We start from the raw sequence: 18185 nt of genomic DNA, 5'->3' as shown, positions 1-18185 counted from the left end.
GCTTTTTTCTTTTTGCTTATGTGGTGCTGAGGAATTGAACCCAGGGCCTCAGGCATGCAAGGCAAGCGCTCTACCACTGAGCCAACTTCCCAGCCCCAAAAATATCATATATTCTTATCTTTAACATCAGTATCTAAAGAAAGTAGTCAACACTTCATAAATTAAAAGCGGGAGGGGGAGGTGAAGCAAGGACACAGGATGACCCAATGCAAGAATGATACTCACAAGACACTATGTTGGAAATAAACTTTACAACTTTGGCTGGGGGTGGGGAGGAGAGGGACGGGATAGCAGGAGAGAAAGGGAGTAACAATGTTCGACAAAAAATGTACTCATGACCTTACTCATGTAACTGTGACCCCTCTGTATAGCACCTTTACAATAAAATATAATTTTTTAAAAAATCAACATAAGCAGGGTGCCGGTGGCTCATACCTGTAATCCTAGCTACTCAGGAGGCTGAGATCTGAGGATCATGATTCAAGGCCAGCCCGGGCAAGAAAAGTCTGTGAGACTCTTATCTCCAATAAACCACTAGAAGACCAGAAGTGGCGCTGTGGCTCAAGACTTAGAGCTCTCCTTGAGTTGAAGAACTGAGTAATAGCGCCCAGGCCCAGAGTTCCAGCCCCACGACCAAAAAAATAAAAATAAAAATCAATATAAAATGGAGAAAAGGGAGGGGGAGAAGAAAGAGGAAAGGCTAAATGGGGGGGATGACTGCCATAAATACTTTTTTTTCAAATCTGAAAATTTTGTTTTTATTAAATATAAAAATTGTCTAAGATACCTTCCCAAGTCATACTGTAATGAGACCATCCATGATAGATCAGTCATTTCTTTCCTGAGATGTAAGATGTAACTAAAGATAAAATGCTGAAAAAAAATTGTAAAAAGTAGCTATTAAACCATCACTGATTGTAATTAATATGTACCTCACATGTTTGGGTAGTGAGCTGTTTTCTATTTCCATATAGTTGAAGTTTAATTCTTTTTTATCGTTTAATGTTGTAAGGGTGATGTCAGAGGGGTCACAGTTACACGATTAAGGTAACGAGCACATTTCTTGTGGAACACTGTTAGCCCCTCCTTTGTTCTGTCACCCCGCCCCAAGTTGTAAAAGATCATTTCCAACACAGTGTCTTGTGAGTATCGCTGTTGCACTGTTTACCCTTTGTCCTTTGCCTATTTTGCAATTCTCTTTTCTGAAGTTTAATTCTTTTAATATCCAAAGTTCAAACCATTCTTAAGCACCTCTCTTCTGTTTTAAACAACAAAAGTAATAAACCAAATATTATACAAATACTACTAGTGATTCTGATAACTGCTTACTTTTACAAGTTTTTCACAACTTAGATCAGAATCCCATAGCAACAATCAAATTCATATTTATAACCACAGAAATAAAAGGACTCTCACTGACCCTAAGCTGCTGTCAGCTACTGTTCAAGACAGAAGACACTTGTCAGACATATTTAATCAACAGTGGTATTTTAGAAGAAAGATAAGCTTAATTTTTAATAGCTTCATCTCTTTTTTTCTGCAAATATTTGAGTCCTTATCACTGCTGAAAATTAGTCTGGACTCCAGACATATAATGGTTAAACCACAGAGTAACTATGAAGCAAACAATCTGACATTGATAAAATTATCATGCTAATGAAAATTAAAACTGATACATCCTAAAAAAATAACCCTAAAGTAATAGTCCATGACAACATTTAATAAGAACTAGAGTTCAAAGAGTTTTTGAGATAATAATGCTTTAGCTGAAAATTAAAAGAATGAATAGTTGTATTCATAAACTGACACAGTGAATGGTAACCCTTTTGTAAAACCACCACAAAGTAATAAAAATATAATTTAAAAAAATCTATTTGTTGATTTATTTATTATTTTTCACCTTGGCAGTACTGGAATTTGAATTCAGATCTTATACTTGACAAGAGGAAACGTAAATCTGGACATGGTAGGTCCTCATTTTTGTTAATATTTATAATGTGACTATTTTTAGAGTTTGGGGTTTATTTTTTTGACCTGATCTTATTTTCAAAAAGTAGACATTTAAATTTAAGTAAAGAGTTAATATTTGAGAAAAACTAGATTTAAAAATACAGGAGGTAGACAGAGAAGTTGTGAAGGAACTGACAGTCATTTTCTGAATGTTTTCAAGAGTTTATTGTTTATATGGCTTTGTTATATTTTATAAAAATTTCCAATAAGACTTATAATGTGGCTCAAACAGAGCTCCTGCCTAGCAAGCACAAGGATGTTAGTTCAACCCAGTGTCCATTTAAAAAAAAAATGCTATACTGTTAATGCTTAAGGTGATGTGTATATACATATATTCATATATACGTATGCATGCACGCATGTCTGTTGTCATACACTTCTATTTTTATATGTACAGATCTACAGTTAAAAAATATATTCTAATATGTTGATATAATTTGTTTTTCTTGAATATTCAAGTTAGTTTAGGCATTTCAGGGTTGTTGTTTTTTTTCTTTTGGTGGGTGAGGGGAAGACATGGTCCTGTGATTTAGTGGAGATGAAGATCCACAGACTTTCCTGCCTGAGCTGGCTTCAAACCGTGACCCTCAGACCTCAGCTTCCTAAGTACCTAGGACTCCAGGCATGAGCCACTGGCCCCAGGAAGGTATTTCAGTTTTATAAACAACAATACTAAGAATATTTGTGTATATATACTTTGACTTGTCTAGCTTAAGAATAAAATCATAGGGTTGGGAAGGTGGCTCAGTGGTAGAGCGCGTGCCTTGCATGGATGAGGCCCTGGGTTCGATTCCTCAGCACCACATAAGCAAAAAAGAAAAAAGCCAGAAGTGCTATGGCTCAAGTGGTAGTGTGCTAGCCTTGAGCTGAAGAGCTGAGGGGCAGCGCCCAGGCCCAGAGTTCAGGCCCCATGACCGGAACCCCGCCCCCCACAAAAAAATAGTTTTAAGAGCAAAAACATTATTCCAAGCTTTAACTTAGAAAACAAGATCCAAGATTAAATAAATTTGAATCTAGTATAATGCATATGATTAATGGTCTAAATCAGTGAATTTTATCAACTTTTGGAGCACCTGCTGCTGAAGCCGGTGTTTATCCTCTTCTATCTGCCGAGTCTTCAACCTCTCCAGCTCCACTTGGTGAACACAGTCTTCTTTGGCTCTACGGATGGAGTCCTGAAGTTCTTGTAGGTTCCGCTCGCGTTCAGACTGCAGTTCCCTTTTCTCCCTTTGAACCTTAAAAACAAAAACATCCTTAACAGGTTGAGCTATTACTAGCTGTGTCATACTGTGAAACAGTTGATCATCACTACCATCAGTGAAATGTTCAGAATACTTCTTAGTATTAGAGAGTTAATGTTTAGACGATCAATGTTTAAATGTATGGTGAGATTAATGGAAAAAGGAAGGGTGGGAGAATACAGTCATTATACCCAATGTACACATGAGAAAATGGATCCATGAAGTTATGGGTTGGAGACAAAGATTGGAAGACGTGACATTGACCAAGATGCAGCGTCCTTATAAACTTATCTATTGAACTGAACACCTTTGTAAAACTAAAGACAATAAAAAATACACAATGATTAAAATTGCTTATCACTTAATACTAATATATGAAACTATAAAAAATCCATATATAACCTGTATAAGCTCAAATGAAAATTCCCATTTGGATAAAGACTTTAGTACAATTATATAAAAGAAACATACCTGATGTTTTTTTTTTAATTATAGAAACTGTTGATTCTTTGCCTAAGCACTTAGAAGATATATTTAAGTTTAAACCCTAAATCATTTAGAAATCTCAGAAATTAGACAGATTAGGGTGGTTGCTCAAATTTTTAAGAAATATTATGGTTAGAGAATGACATATAAATTTAATACTATTTAAATTCATTTCTAGAAAAACTTTTTTTTAATATAACCTAGTTAAGATCTAATTTAATGCTGATTGTTAGGATGTAATCTTTCTTATGTTTTATCTAGCTTAGGTTAGCCTTGAATTCATGATTCTCCTGCTTTAGCCCCCTGAGAGTATGCGGTTTACACTGCCACACTAGGCTTGGAATTCCATTAGCCACCCTTTCACATAATGGCAAAGTAAACCAAAAACTCCTATTATGGGAAGAAGTTAGCCCAGTTGGCTAAAAGAAGGTCGACTACTTCAAATAACAAACATTTTTCTACCCATTCCCATCAAAAAAAAAAAAGAATTTTTTTTTGGTCATGGGGCTTAAACTCAGGGCCTCAGCAGTCTCTGAGCTCTTTTGTTCAAGGCTAGCACTCTACTACTCTAAGCCATAGCGCCACTTCCAGTTTTCTGGTGACTAATTGGAGACAAAAGTCTCATGGACTTTCCTGTCTGGGCTGGTTTTGAACTGTAATTCTCAGATCTCAGCCTCCTGAGTAGCTAGGATTACAGGTGTAAGCCACCAGCACCCGGCCCATTCCCAATGTTCTAATATATATGCTTTATTTAGTGAGTATCAGTTTTCCCTAAAATGTCTGAAAAACAATTTCCATGATTTATAAAGTAAAAAAAAAAGGGTATAATGTTTAGGCAGTAAAATAAAGATATGACAGGTGAATGAAGTACCTCGGATTCTGCACTGGCCAGCTGCTGCTCTCGTTTCTCTAATTCAATTAGGGTTTTTTGAAGTTTTCCCTCTAGAATGCTATATTCAGCCACCTAAAACATAGAAAAAAGTTATTTACTTCTCTTATTCAAAATACAGAAAATCTGAAACACCTATTATTTTATTGAAATAGGACCTAAGAATTGAAAGAGTCAAAGTACATGCCTCAATTCAAAATATTCATTCAAAATGAAAACCATGGTGCATTTGTTTGACTGTCTTTAAAAAATGTCTCAAAAAGATGCTTGTAGTCAGGAGTGCTTAGTCAAGCCAAGCTCCTAAATCTTCCAGTATTGTTCTTAATCGCACTCTCATTTTTTAACTAATCCAGTTACTACGTTGGACAGCCAGCTGCAAATCAATTCTCTACTGCTTCAGAACTTATCTTTTACTACATTCCAGGAACAGAGTTCCTGCTTGATCTTGTAGACATGAAGAAACTGAGGTACAAAGAAGTCTGCTTTTAAGGATCAAAGTCCAATTCAGTGTAAGAAATCTACATACACAGCCTTGTAGGGCTCTCCTCTTGCACGTGCACGCACGCATGTGCGTGCGTGCATGTGTGTGTGTGTTTTAATTTAGAACTTTCTAAATTGTTTGCTTTTGTCACTATCTAGTCTGAGGGCACATCCCTCAGATCCCTTTGCTAACTACCAATAAATGGCTGGTATGCTGCTTCTCAGAGGGCTACTGTCCATTTAACCCTATTTCTACACATGGACAGAGAAAATGTATCTTCCTGTATTCAAACAGCCAAACATCTTCTTAGTCTTTTTTCTTCTCCAAAATAAAACACATATTTCCATCACTGGTCACATGATTATTCCCACATTCTTTAAAATGGAGAATCTAGGTCATTTTTATTAAGTCCTCTAAAATGATGTTCTGTTAATTGTACCATTTACTTTTTTGGTATATCTAAAAACATGCTAAGCATGCTTTCCATCCTTAACCAAATCATTATCACAACTATTCAAATATTTGGGTTCTCACCAGAGTTCTGCTTCTGGAGGCCTCTTAGGTGGTGATCTCATCTTCCTACCATCACATATACTAAGAACTCAAATTTGTATTACAAAGTCAAATCTCCTCTAGAGTTTCAGGCCTGAAAACCTAAACAATATTTGCTGTACATTGTTATTTTTCATGTCACAAACTAAAAAAATTAAAAACTTGCGTTCACTAAGCAAAACAAGGTTGTATTCTTGATAAAGGTAAAATATAAATGATCAAATGCTGTTTGTTTATTTTGGGAGCACTGGGGTTTGAACTCAAGGCCTTGTGCTTGCTAGGCAAGCACTCTTTTATCACTTGAGCCACTCCCTCCAGCCTTTTCATTTTTGGATAGGGTCTTGCTTTCTCCCCTGGTGGTTTGGACTACACTTCTCCCATAGCAGAAGCACATTACCTACCTAACTTTTTAAGCTAACTTTTGGTTAAGACGGGTATCTCATGATCTTTTTGCCTGTGCTGGCCTCAAAACATGATTCTCAGCTTCCCAAGTAGCTAGGATTACAAGGGTGATCTACTATGCCAAGCCACAAGTGCGTATTTAATACCAGTCAATGCTACGAAGAATGAGAACAGAGTGCCAGAGGACAAAAGGGGGGCATTAATTTGGATGTGGTAGTCAGAGAAGGCCTCAGAAGTTATTCTAAGCAGAAACCAAACTATAGCTCCAGAAGAAAGTGTTTCAGATCTTTAGGAGGTAGCTCAGCATGTCTGAGGCACAACCAGAGTGGTTGGCACAGACTGACAGGAGAAAATGGACAGAGACCATGCAAGGACTTGAACATACTACTAAGAATTTCCCATTTTATTCGAAGTATAAGGTGCAGTATGATGAGTTCTGAACAGAGGAATACATTATTCTGTCTTATATTTTAAAAGCTCCACTTTTGGACCAATATGTATATAACAAGGTACAGGGGCTAGGAAATGGGTATAACATGAAAGAGAATTAAGGGTGAATTAGTTTGTACATTGAGTAAATAAATGAATAAAAGACAATATTATTTAAGATAGAATAAAATCAAAAGGAACAAATTTCTAGAGAATAGAAGTAAAATAGCCAAGTATAGAATTCAGGACAGAAGCTAAATTTGGAAATGGAAAGAGGTGTTTATCAGAGGTGAGTGATTTGATTTACATAATGCTGAGATCACCAAAGGAGTTAGTCTATATAGAGAAAAAGAATACAGTCAAGGACTGGTTCCAGGAATAAGCCAAAATAGGTAGAGGCTGGATCTATGAGAACACAGGAAAGCCAAGTCAAGCAAGCTTTTAAAAAGCTCACACTGGTGAAGGGGAAGGAGGACAGTTTGTGAAGAGACAACCTGTGTGGATTCACTGTTCTTGAGGGTCAGACAATGAACAGACCGGGGACACGCGGACCCCTCCAGGTATAAGGATGCAAACGTCCTTTCATCCTCTTCAATACCCACCCCGCCCTTCTCTGTAATCCTATATTCACGTACAGCTTCCATTTTCATTTATAAATATTGCTTTCCAAGTCTCCCTGACTTTAATATTCACTTTCCTCTACTTTTCTATCTACTCTTCTATCAGAATGCCTAAAATAATTATTTATTTATCTAAATAAAAATATCCTTTTAAAACAGTGTTTCTCCAAAGAATTCCCACTCATCTGGTAGAACCACTACTAAATATCCCCATGTTGCTGATCACAGGTATGGTGTATATGTGTACACCGTTATATGTTATAGACTGTGATAGACAATTTGCTCCAGGAAAGTTAGAATGAACTTATGACTTTAAATGAGCATCATTATTCCACAATACTGTGAAATTTGAGAAATTATGTAATCACTTAATCACAATTAAAAAAAAAAAAGAACCTCAGGGAAGGTAGGGAGGGAAGGGATGGTAACAATGCTCAATAGGAAGTGTACTCATTACCTTGCTCATGTAACTGTAACCCTCTGTATAGTATCTTTACAATACAAAATTTAAAAAAAAAAAACAACAGTGTTTCTCAAATCTCCATCTTTCTCAACTAGGATTCATCATCTGCACCACAGAGCACAGAAAATTAACTATCTTTCTTTCTGGAGATGGTATATAATTCTACCAATCTAGATGCACGAGAGAAAGTTAATTCTTTACCAACAATGGGCATGTTAGGTCACAAGGACTTCATTCTCTCCTGAATACTGGCTAGAAAAGCCTTCATATAATCTAGTCTAACTTTAATTTTTTATTTTCATTTTTTAAATATATTTTATTGTAAAGGTCATATACAGAGGGGTTATAGTTACATAGGTCAGTACATTTCATTTTGAACAGTGTCATCTCTTCCCTCATTTTCTCCCAGTTTTGTCCCCTCCCTGTCCCACCTTATATTTTGAACACACTTTGTCCTCCCATCTAACATCAAAATATGCACAATTTCTTAATGCAATAGTCCTATACTGAAATAAAACTTTGTTTGCTTGTGTGGAAAGCCTATCAAAAGCACTGGAGGTAACTTCTAAATTTCAGCAACGAGGTACTTGTATTTTCTACGAAAGCCTCCCCATAATCTCTTATGTAGGACTCATGTCCTCCTTTGGGCAGGGGCTGAGAGTGCTCATAGATGAGACCACTATAGGCAGTACCATGTAAAACAGAGATCAGGTATACCCATACTCCTTCAGGCACACTTTCCAAGTATTAAAGAAATTACACATAGACCCAACAACCTTCAGAAACAACTCAAACATTATGGACATAAAATTCTATAGTTGATTCGCAGAGAATTTTACTTTAAACATCTCATATTGAAGAACTATTTGTTTCTCCCTATTGACTTGATTTTACAGTGGTTTCTAAGATTAAGACCAATTATGGATGTTAACACATCCTAGCTGATAATGTTCTTTCAAAATAGGGCACTTTAAGACAAATGAAGTATTTAGTCCCAAAATGCACTTTGGTTGAAAGAAAATGGTAAATTCAAGTCTACTTTTCCAATATGACTAATTCAAATAAATAGTTCAAATACTTATTAGGCATCCACCACCATCTTTATTCTGATTAGAGTTCCTAGTAGCTCAGAGTTCATGAATTCAAGCTGGGATGGAGGAAATAATTGTATAGATGGAATAAATTCCCAACAGAAAAAAGAAATCACTATTACCATTTTAGGTAACAAACCAAAACTTTCAACTTGTTTTTTTTTTTTTTGCCTGACTCTATTGAAAATAACTATTTCTTGTAAAACTATGTTCAGTTATGTCATAAGTTGAAATTGTCACTATATGTCAAATTTTATTAACTTTCCAAATTTGATCATTATTTGAATTTTGCAAACCTGAATACTAAAAGGACTCTATCATGGAACAAATGATTCAAGGATAAGCTTACTTATCTTCAGAACATTATCATATTGCCCAGAGCTCTAGAATTCCATTAATATGCAATACATGAGTTCTGTACTTATTACTTAGTATAAAACTCAAATACTTTTTGTTTGGGCTAGCCTCCCCCTCTCTTCCTCCAGAATAAATCCTCAGATGATCATTTTAAAAGATACATCTAGGTAGGAAGTGGTACTGTGGCTCAAGTGGTAGAGTGCTCACTGTGAACTGAAGAGCTCAGGGACAGTGCCCAAGCCCAGAGTTCAAGCCCCACGACCGACAAAAAAACCAACCAAACAAAAACAAAAAGATACGTCTAAAACTGGGTCACAGACTCATTGCTGCTGCCCTGGCCTGGTATAGACCACTGGGCAGCCCCTGCAGAAAGCATTCTGTCCACACATTCAGAGGTGGATCCAATTGGGCCAGCATACTCTTACTTAACTCCGGTGGAGCAGAAGCACACCTGTGGTTCAGCTGGTCAGCGAGAGTACAATCGTGCTGCTGTATGAAGAGTGACCACCCCCTGGCAGAAGGTCAGGAGCACCTTTTAGAGGTAGGATAGGCCAACAATGGCTCTTTACTTGCTTTTGAGTTCTTTTGCAAAAAAAAGAAAGGCTTTGGGCTGGGAAGGTGGCTCAGTGGTAGAGTGCTTGCCTTGCATGCATGAGGCCCTGGGTTCGATTCCTCAGCACCACATAAGCAGAAAAAGCCGGAAGTGGTGCTGTAGCTCAAGTGGTCAAGCGCTAGCCTTGAGCTGAAGAGCTGAAGGACAGCACCCAGGCCCAGAGTTCAGGCCCATGACTGACCAAAAAAAAAAAAAATATTTTTTACTTTCCCCAGTTTTTCTTTTGGGTCCAGTCGTGGGGGCTTGTACTCTGGGCTTGGGAACTGTCCCTCAGCTCTTCAGCTCAAGGCTAGCACTCTACCACTTGAGCCACAGCGCCACTTCCGGCTTTTTTCTTTTTGCTTATGTGGTGCTGAGGAGTCAAACTCAGGGCCTCAGGTATGCAAGGCAAGTGCTCTACCACTGAGCCACCTTCCCAGCCCAAAGAGGCAATATCTTTTGTTTTTAAAGTCCTATGTAAGACATCTGCCACTTCAAAACGTAGAAAGATAAAATCACAGTGGTATCTGACTTATCCATCTACCTCACCTATGTCAATACAACCCATTATGCAGACTATTCTTTCCAAAGGTTTTCTTTAAAGCAGATGCAAGGTATTATCATTAGAATTCTTCCCCTCCTCCCTCAAGTTTCCACAAGTTATCACCTTTTTCTTCACTAACGATTCTCTTTCCCGGTCTCTTTTTTTCCACTCCTCAGCAAGAGCTTGCATATGAGCCAATTCTTTCTGCTTCAACTACCAAGGGTAAAAAACAGAGTTGTTAAAAGAAACTCCAAATATTTCAAATCAACAATGAACCTAGTATTTTTACAGGAATTTTATTTTTTTTTGGTAAAAATAGAAATTGCTTGCAGGAAACAACATCCACATAAGCAGAAGAAAATTAAGCGGTTCTGTTTTCTAATCCTCTCCTTTAGTGACTATTAATCCAAGTTCCAAATGAGTAGACCACGTAAGAATCTGAGCCAAAAGAATAATATACTATTAATTTTGACAAAATTTAGTGAAAGTCTTATGCCAAATTGTCCCATTTTAAATGTTTATTCTGTTTTTCTTTAACAGAAGACATTGTTGACATCTAAGCAAAACAGGTAAGAATATAGAAAGAAAACCTACTAACAGAAAAGGAAAAATATACCAAGTACACAAGAATAGATTTTTTTAAAGTAACCTGATTTTCAAAAATGTCTTCTTGCATCTCCTTCCACATCTCCAGCTCCAGGGCTGCTTTGTATTCCAAAGTTTCGCGAGGCTCCAGCTGAACCTCTGAGGGACAAGGTGCTGGAGGAAGTGAAGGTGTCTTCTGCTGTACAGTAGATAAACCCTAACAAAGATGACAAAGCACAGTTTTAATCACACTCTCACATTAAGTCCGTCTTAAGGCATTTGATAAGACTCCATTATATTTACCTGAGATGAAGACTCAGAGACAAAAATCTCACGCATTTTTACTAGTCCATAATCTTCTAGAATCACTGTGTAAGAAAGGTCTACTATCCTGTTATTTGCCCTACAAGGGAAATAAAAAGTATCTTAAAAGCCACAGAAACACTTTTATGTTATTCTCCCTTTTACTTCTCCAGTCAGTACTCTAATACTCAGGAGTAAGCAACATAAGTTATACCTGACACCTCTGCTGCTGAAACTCCAACAGTCTTTAGACTTCAAGATCTCCCAAACACATGTTCCTTTGTTTTTCTCCTAAAGTGGTAGTAGTATTTGAACTCAGATAGGCACTCTAAGGCTTGAACCATGCCTCCAGCTGTTTGTTGTGAACAGAATATAGAGTCTCACTTTTTAGGGGGCAATCATAGACTATAGTCCTATCTTATGCTTCCTACAGTAGCTTAGATGACAAGCATGTGCCACCACACCTAACTTTTTCTGTTAGCTGAAGAATTGCAAATTTTCTGTGTGGGGTTAGCCTCTAACTGAAATCTTCTCAATCTTAGCCTCCCATATAGTTGGGATGAGATGGGGTATGGTAAACTTTGTACTCAGTCTATCCTCAAACCACGTTTTCCTGATATCAGCCTCTTGAATAGCTAACGTTTGAACCATAGTGCCCAGCCAAATACATTATCACAAACACCTTTAGTCGTTCTGAATTTATGTGTCTACTTTTACCAAAAGAAGCAAATGTAAGCACTGTCTAGGATAATGCCTACAAGTAAGGTAACTACATAATCATCCAAAATGGGTGCTTCTTTGTACCATCAGAAGTGTATTTATCATTAAATAATAAAAACAAAAAAATTAAAAGAAAATCAGATCATCTAAATCAAATATGTTCTCGTTAAACAAAACTTTAACCCATGGATCCATATAATCAGAACGCTTAATTAACTAATTCTACATGTTCTCCTGATCTCATAAATGTTATAAGAAATGATGAAAGTAAATGAAGCACTACTATATTGGATAGAAATTCCTGATCAGGTCTGAAGTTCTTTCTTAGAAAGAATGGATCACCACATCTGTAATCCTAGATATTGGATAGAAATTCCTGATCAGGTCTGACGTTCTTTCTTAGAAAGAATGGATCACCACATCTGTAATCCTAGCCACTCAGGAGGCTGAGATCAGAGAAACAGTTCAATGCCAGCCCAGGCAGAAAAGTCCATGATACTCTTATCTCTAATAACCTACTCAGAAAAAGCCAAAAGTGGCACTGTGGCTGAAGTGCTAGCCTTGAGCACAAAGAGGCATAAGGACAACGCACAGGCCCAGAGTTCAAGCCCTAGGACCACTGAAAAAAAAAGAGAGAGAAAGACTTCCAACTTCTTTTTCTACAAAGCAAGATAATAAACTAATAATCCTAACAGACAGCACTAAAATATTAGCTTCTATGCTAAATATTGGATTCTCTTCTACTTATGTTGTCAGAAAAGAAAAATAACTGTTAAGAGATTTTTCAGTAAAAGAATCAAAGGAAACCCCTATTTAACCAACATCTGGTTCTCCAGGAAACAAAGTAAATAAAGGCTTTACTAAATCTTCAAGTCTCTGCACATGGCTTTGGATAGGGAAAAAAATAGGTTAAGATGTTTCAATAAAAATTTTTAGATCTCAGAATTTTGCTAAGCCCAATTTCTTCCTGTATTCTCATTATGTTTTAAAAAACAAAGATAAATGGAATGGAGTATTAAACTGAATTTAAACTGCTATTGTTAATTTAAGAAAAACAGTTTAACATGTTGCTTAAAATATGAAAAGTCAAGGTTTTCACTGTGGCAATAAAATTAGGTGGGAAAACAAAAACAAATTTATTTTGTGGTCCCAGGGGTTAAACTTGGAGCTCTGTAAATGCTACACAAGTGCTTTACATCCCTAGCCCTTAAAAACTTATTTTAAAAACTACTTCTGAATCCTGACACCCTACCTGAAAAATGGAAAAAGCATAAAAGAGCTGAGGGAGTGACGAGAATGGCAGAGGACCTGTCTAGCAAGTAGAAAGCTGAGTTCAATTCTCCACTATCATCAAATCCAAAATAATACTGTTATCAGGCTAAAGAGAAGGCAGGAATTCTTAATAAGAAGTACAGTATTATAGCAGTATGTTTTTTTTTATTGTGAAAATACTGTACAGAGGGGTTACAATTACATGGGCAAGATAATGAGTACATTTCTTATCAAGCATTGTAGCCTCCTTTGTTTCCCCTTCCCATTCCTTCCCATCCATCCTCCCCTCCCCCCCACCAAAGTTGTAAAGTTCATTTTCGACATAAAGACTTATACATCTCATTGTTGCAATGGGTCCACCTGTATCCCTATTTAAACAATTTGTTTTTTCCCTTCCCCTCCATCAAATACAGTGAAAGCAGGGGTTATACTGTAGGGAAGGGACATACAAAGCAAATAAGATTTTTTTTTTTTTACTTCAGAATGCAAGCGATAAAATTAAAAGACAAACAAACAAACCTAATCAGCCAAAACAGGACATGAAACAGTAAGGCTGGGGTTTGTTAATCAGAATGCTTATAAAAGTAAAAAATGGTGCAGAAGATACATTACCCCTGTGCTGCTATAACAGGCACACTCTCACTGTATGTTTGGCGCCAGCACTGTTCACCATTTGAGCCTAAAAATCGAGTTTTTTCTGAAGACAAGATGTTAGAAAGCTGGATTCTTGCAACACCCAGGAGTAAGTCTTTACTCATTTTATCCTTGTGCCACAATTCAACGATCAGGGGAATCCTAAGGAAAAGAAAAACATGAGTTCTCATCTGCCAGTCCTCCGCTAGAGCCTTTTCTCAACTAAAATCTTGGCATACCCTAAAGCAGGAAATTATTGTCAGACTTACTGTTAACTTATTGCTAACTTATTGTTAGACTTGCTGTTTTTACCTAAAAAATAATCTAACAAAACTGTTAAAGGCTCAATTTCACAGGTAACCAGCATGAAAAACTAATTTGTTTCTATATTGCTTTTAGGCAATATATAAATTGTTGTAATTTCCACAATGGTTATAAAATTTGTGACTCCTACATTTTTCCTTTAGGACTGTATTAATTTGGATTATTATATTCTATGAAAGTAAAAAATGTTGGGCTAGGAAGGTGGCTCAGTGGTAGAGCACTTGCCTTGCATGCCTGAGACCCTGGGTTCGATTCCTCAGCACCACATAAGCAAAAAGAAAAAAGCCAGAAGTGGTGCTGTGGCTCAAGTGGTAGAGCGCTAGCCTTGAGCTGAAGAGCTGAGGGACAGTTCCCAAGCCCAGAGTACAAGCCCCCACGACTGGACCCAAAAGAAAAACTGGGGAAAGTAAAAAATATTTTTTTTTTTTTTGGTCAGTCATGGGCCTGAACTCTGGGCCTGGGTGCTGTCCTTCAGCTCTTCAGCTCAAGGCTAGCGCTTGACCACTTGAGCTACAGCACCACTTCCGGCTTTTTCTGCTTATGTGGTGCTCAGGAATTGAACCCAGGGCTTCATGCATGCAAGGCAAGCACTCTACCACTGAGCCACCTTCCCAGCCCCGTAAAAAATGTTTTGTAGGTCTCATTTTCCTTTGAACATCTATTTCAAATGGCTAGATTTTTATATGTGAAAAACAGTAGAAAAATTTGGGCACTGATGGCTCACACCTATAATCTTAGCTATTCAGGAGACTGAGATTTGAGGATAGTGGTTCAAAGCCAGCTGGGGCAGAAAAGTCCATGAAACTCTTTTATCTCCAATAAACTACTCAGAAAAAGCCAGAAGTGGCACTGTGGCTGAAGTGGTAGAGCAGTAGCCTTTAGCACAAAAGAACACAGGGACAGCACCCAGGCCCTGAGTTTAAGCCCCAGGACCAGCAAAAAAGAAAAAGAAATAACATACTACAGTTAATTTCGTGACTCAAGCAAAGCTAAATAGTTTTATTTATCTCCTTATGTAAAGAAAACACCACTATACTTAAAGCTTCCTCATTAATCACAGATTTTTTTTTTTAACAAACTTTAAGTATCTAAACTCAGGCAAACAGATTTTATAACAAACCTGTAAGTGTGTGGTAAAAGTGAAAATATCAGTTACAGTACCAGTAAATTTGTTTGATTCTCAAATTCATACAGTGCTATGGATTTAAGTCTAGATACCAAATTTTCAAGTACTGACCTGGGAAAACAAAACAAAAAAATCCACATAACATACACATTACCGTAAGAAGGTGTCCTGCAGCTGATGAGGCACAGTTGCAAAATCAAATGCACAGTAAGACTGGGGGAGAAAAACTTCCATGTTCTTCCGAACTTCCACAGGGGGGTTAGTCATGATAGGAGCTGCACTTCCAAAGAATGGATAGGAGTACCTAGAATGCAAGAAATAGAAAGTGTTACTGTACCATCTATACAGCAGTCTTCACGTCTGGATTTTAAAACTATACGATTTAAAAACTATAACCAATTTTTAAATGAAAAATAATAGGAACGCTGAGCTGTAATTTAAGAGTTGCTTGTCAGTGCACATCCTTTTTCATCTTTGCATTCCCACAAATAAGCAAGCAGCTTCTGCCATGTATTATGTGCTCATTAAATGCTGGGCCAGGCGGGTGCCTCGCAAATGTAATTGGGAGGATCACGTTTTGAGGCTAGCCCAGGCAACAATTATATTTCACTAAGCCAGGCATGGCAGTACACACGTTATCCACGTACAGCTCTAAGTAGGCCAGGGTCCCAGTCCAATACTCTACTTGAAAAATAACTAATGGGAAGAAGGGCTGGGGATATGGCTCAGGGGCAGAGCATCTGCCTTTTCTGCATAAGGCCCTGGGTTAAACTCCAGGATGACCAAGAAAACTGAACAGCAGGGAGGGTAGCTGGCTTGCTAAATCTAATTTCTTTTTTTTAGCTGTATTTTTTGTCTTTTCTTTTTTTGGTACTGGGGATTGAACCCAGGACATTGCACTTGCTAGGCAAGCACTTGGCCACTGAGCTGCATCCCAGCCTGCTAAACTGATCTCTAAACCTACTTTCCTTTAGACAATAAGGTCCTGATATTTATTAGTCAGTATAAAAGAATTCATAATGATTTGTCTCTGAACAGAGAATCAGGATAAAAGTAATTCAAATGTATACTAGATGAATCAGAGTAACATCACAACTATTTCTTTTTTCGTTTCTTAAAACCATAGTAAACTAAATGAAGAATGCCTGACTACTGCTAAACTAACTCTGTATTTAAAGCCAAATATAGCTGGGTGTGGTGGTACATGCCTATAATTCCAATTACTTGGGAGGTGGAAGAAAGACAATTATGGTTTGAGACTAGCCTGGGCAACATTAGTGCTAGATCATATCTGAGGAAAACAAAGAAACAAACAAGAAAGAGAAAGAGGGAGATGGGGGAGAGGGAGATGGGGTGGGGGGAGAGAGAGGGAGGGAATGGGAGAGGGCAGGAGTGAGAGGTGGGGGAGAGGGAAAGGGGAGAGGGGAGGGAAAGGAGATAGGGGAAGGGAGGGAGGGAGAAGGGGAAAGAGAGGGAGAGGGGGAGGGAAGAAAGGAAGGAAGAGGAGAAGAGAGGGAGGCAAGCAAGCAAAAGAAAAAAAATGGATTTGGAGGTATGAATCAACTAGTAAAGTGTTTGAGTTCAATTCTCAGTAGTGATAATAAAACCAAATTAAAATATTACAATGCTTGCTTAAATCCCATACCATATCATATATCCATATATAAAATACCAATTAAATTCTAGTAAAAATTGTTTCCAACAAAAAGAATTCCTATGTGTTCACCTATATTATTTACCCAATTCTACTGACATCAACCTATGTCAGAGGGAGTTCATGTACTAGAATTTCAATTCCTATTTACTATAGGACAGGAAAGTAGTTCTATGTAGTGTTCAGTGGGCAGTAACTACATATTTTTTTTTGGGGGGGGGGTCCGGTCGTGGGGCCTGAACTCTGGGCCTGGGCGCTGTCCTTCAGCTCTTCAGCTCAAGGCTAGCGCTCTACCACTTGAGCCACAGCGCCGCTTCCGGCTTTTTTCTTTTTGCTTATGTGGTGCTGAGGAATCGAACCCAGGGCCTTGAGCATGCAAGGCAAGCAAGCGCTCTACCACTGAGCCACCTTCCCAGCCCCATATTATTTTCTAACAATACAATTTCCTTTTCTTTACCAAGTGAACTACAGTTCTCATAATTTGACTTGTTTATGAATCTGTCACCCTCAAAAGTTGAGTTGTGCATGTGGCTCATGGACTGTAACAGGGCATCACACAGACATTCAGTGATTAAACAAGTGGTCCTGATAGCAAGCAGCAAACACGGGTAAGTGTGAATGTTTTCTTTACAGGCTTGGTTAAGACTTCCTCTCCTGTATCTAATCCAACATCTTCTCCAGATTTATTACAGTCAAATTCTCCAGCAACAGCGGCAGCACAGAGATCTTAGCTAAGAGTAAAGGGGAGAAAAGGCAAAAACAAACCTCCCAAAAGTGGACATTAAGTAGTAATTCTATTTTTTTTTTTGGGGTGGGGGAAGGATCCGGTTGTGAGGCCTGAACTCTAGGCCATGTGCTGTCCCTCAGCTCTTCAGCTCAAGGCTAGCACTCTACCACTTGAGCCACAGCGCCACTTCTGGCTTTTTTTTTTCTGCTTATATGGTGCTGAGGAATCGAACCCAGGGCCTCAGGCATGCAAGGCAAGTGCTCTACCACTGAGCCACCTTCCCAGCCCCGTAATTCTATTTTTGAAATAAAGAAAATATTTTGGGAAAAGCTATGTCCATGAGAGAAAATCTATTTTCCATCTTGAATTTCCAGATTAAAAAAACAACAGCAAAGATTTTTAGCATTTAACCTGTCAAATGCAAAACTGAGTCTAAGCTGGGAAAATACAGTTTTTCAATTCTACAAACATAATCATGCTCAGTGTGAGCTCCATTATTTATAACGAAGTATTGGGGGAACTGGAAATGACTCTAGAAAACATTAGATGGTGGGAAAATCAGGTGCAAGACTTGAATGCAGGTATGCATCAAGGAAAGGCAGGAACAGTGTGTAGCTGCTTAGACTCCATGTCAACATTCTGAGATGACGAAAACATTTTCTCTCCTTTTGTTTTGCTAGTATT

General features: G+C 37.8%; 1 protein-coding gene across 1 annotated transcript in view; it reads right to left on the bottom strand.

Annotated features, from left to right (window-relative positions):
* The window catches only part of Cep120 (centrosomal protein 120kDa), a 58465-nt gene that overhangs the window by 21642 nt on the left and 18638 nt on the right, over nt 1–18185 (bottom strand). The window contains exons 10-16 of the mRNA XM_013015543.1: nt 15275–15424; nt 13650–13832; nt 11046–11145; nt 10807–10959; nt 10281–10370; nt 4609–4701; nt 3051–3245 (exon numbers count right to left, since the gene is read on the bottom strand). Coding sequence (XP_012870997.1) covers nt 3051–3245; nt 4609–4701; nt 10281–10370; nt 10807–10959; nt 11046–11145; nt 13650–13832; nt 15275–15424 — 964 coding nt within the window. The remainder of the gene's footprint in view (nt 1–3050; nt 3246–4608; nt 4702–10280; nt 10371–10806; nt 10960–11045; nt 11146–13649; nt 13833–15274; nt 15425–18185) is intronic.

This window comes from Dipodomys ordii, unplaced genomic scaffold (assembly GCF_000151885.1).
Source record: "Dipodomys ordii isolate 6190 unplaced genomic scaffold, Dord_2.0 Scaffold27, whole genome shotgun sequence".
In the NCBI taxonomy this organism is placed as follows: Eukaryota; Metazoa; Chordata; class Mammalia; order Rodentia; family Heteromyidae; genus Dipodomys; species Dipodomys ordii.
This window is presented reverse-complemented; position numbering and strand designations above follow the sequence as displayed.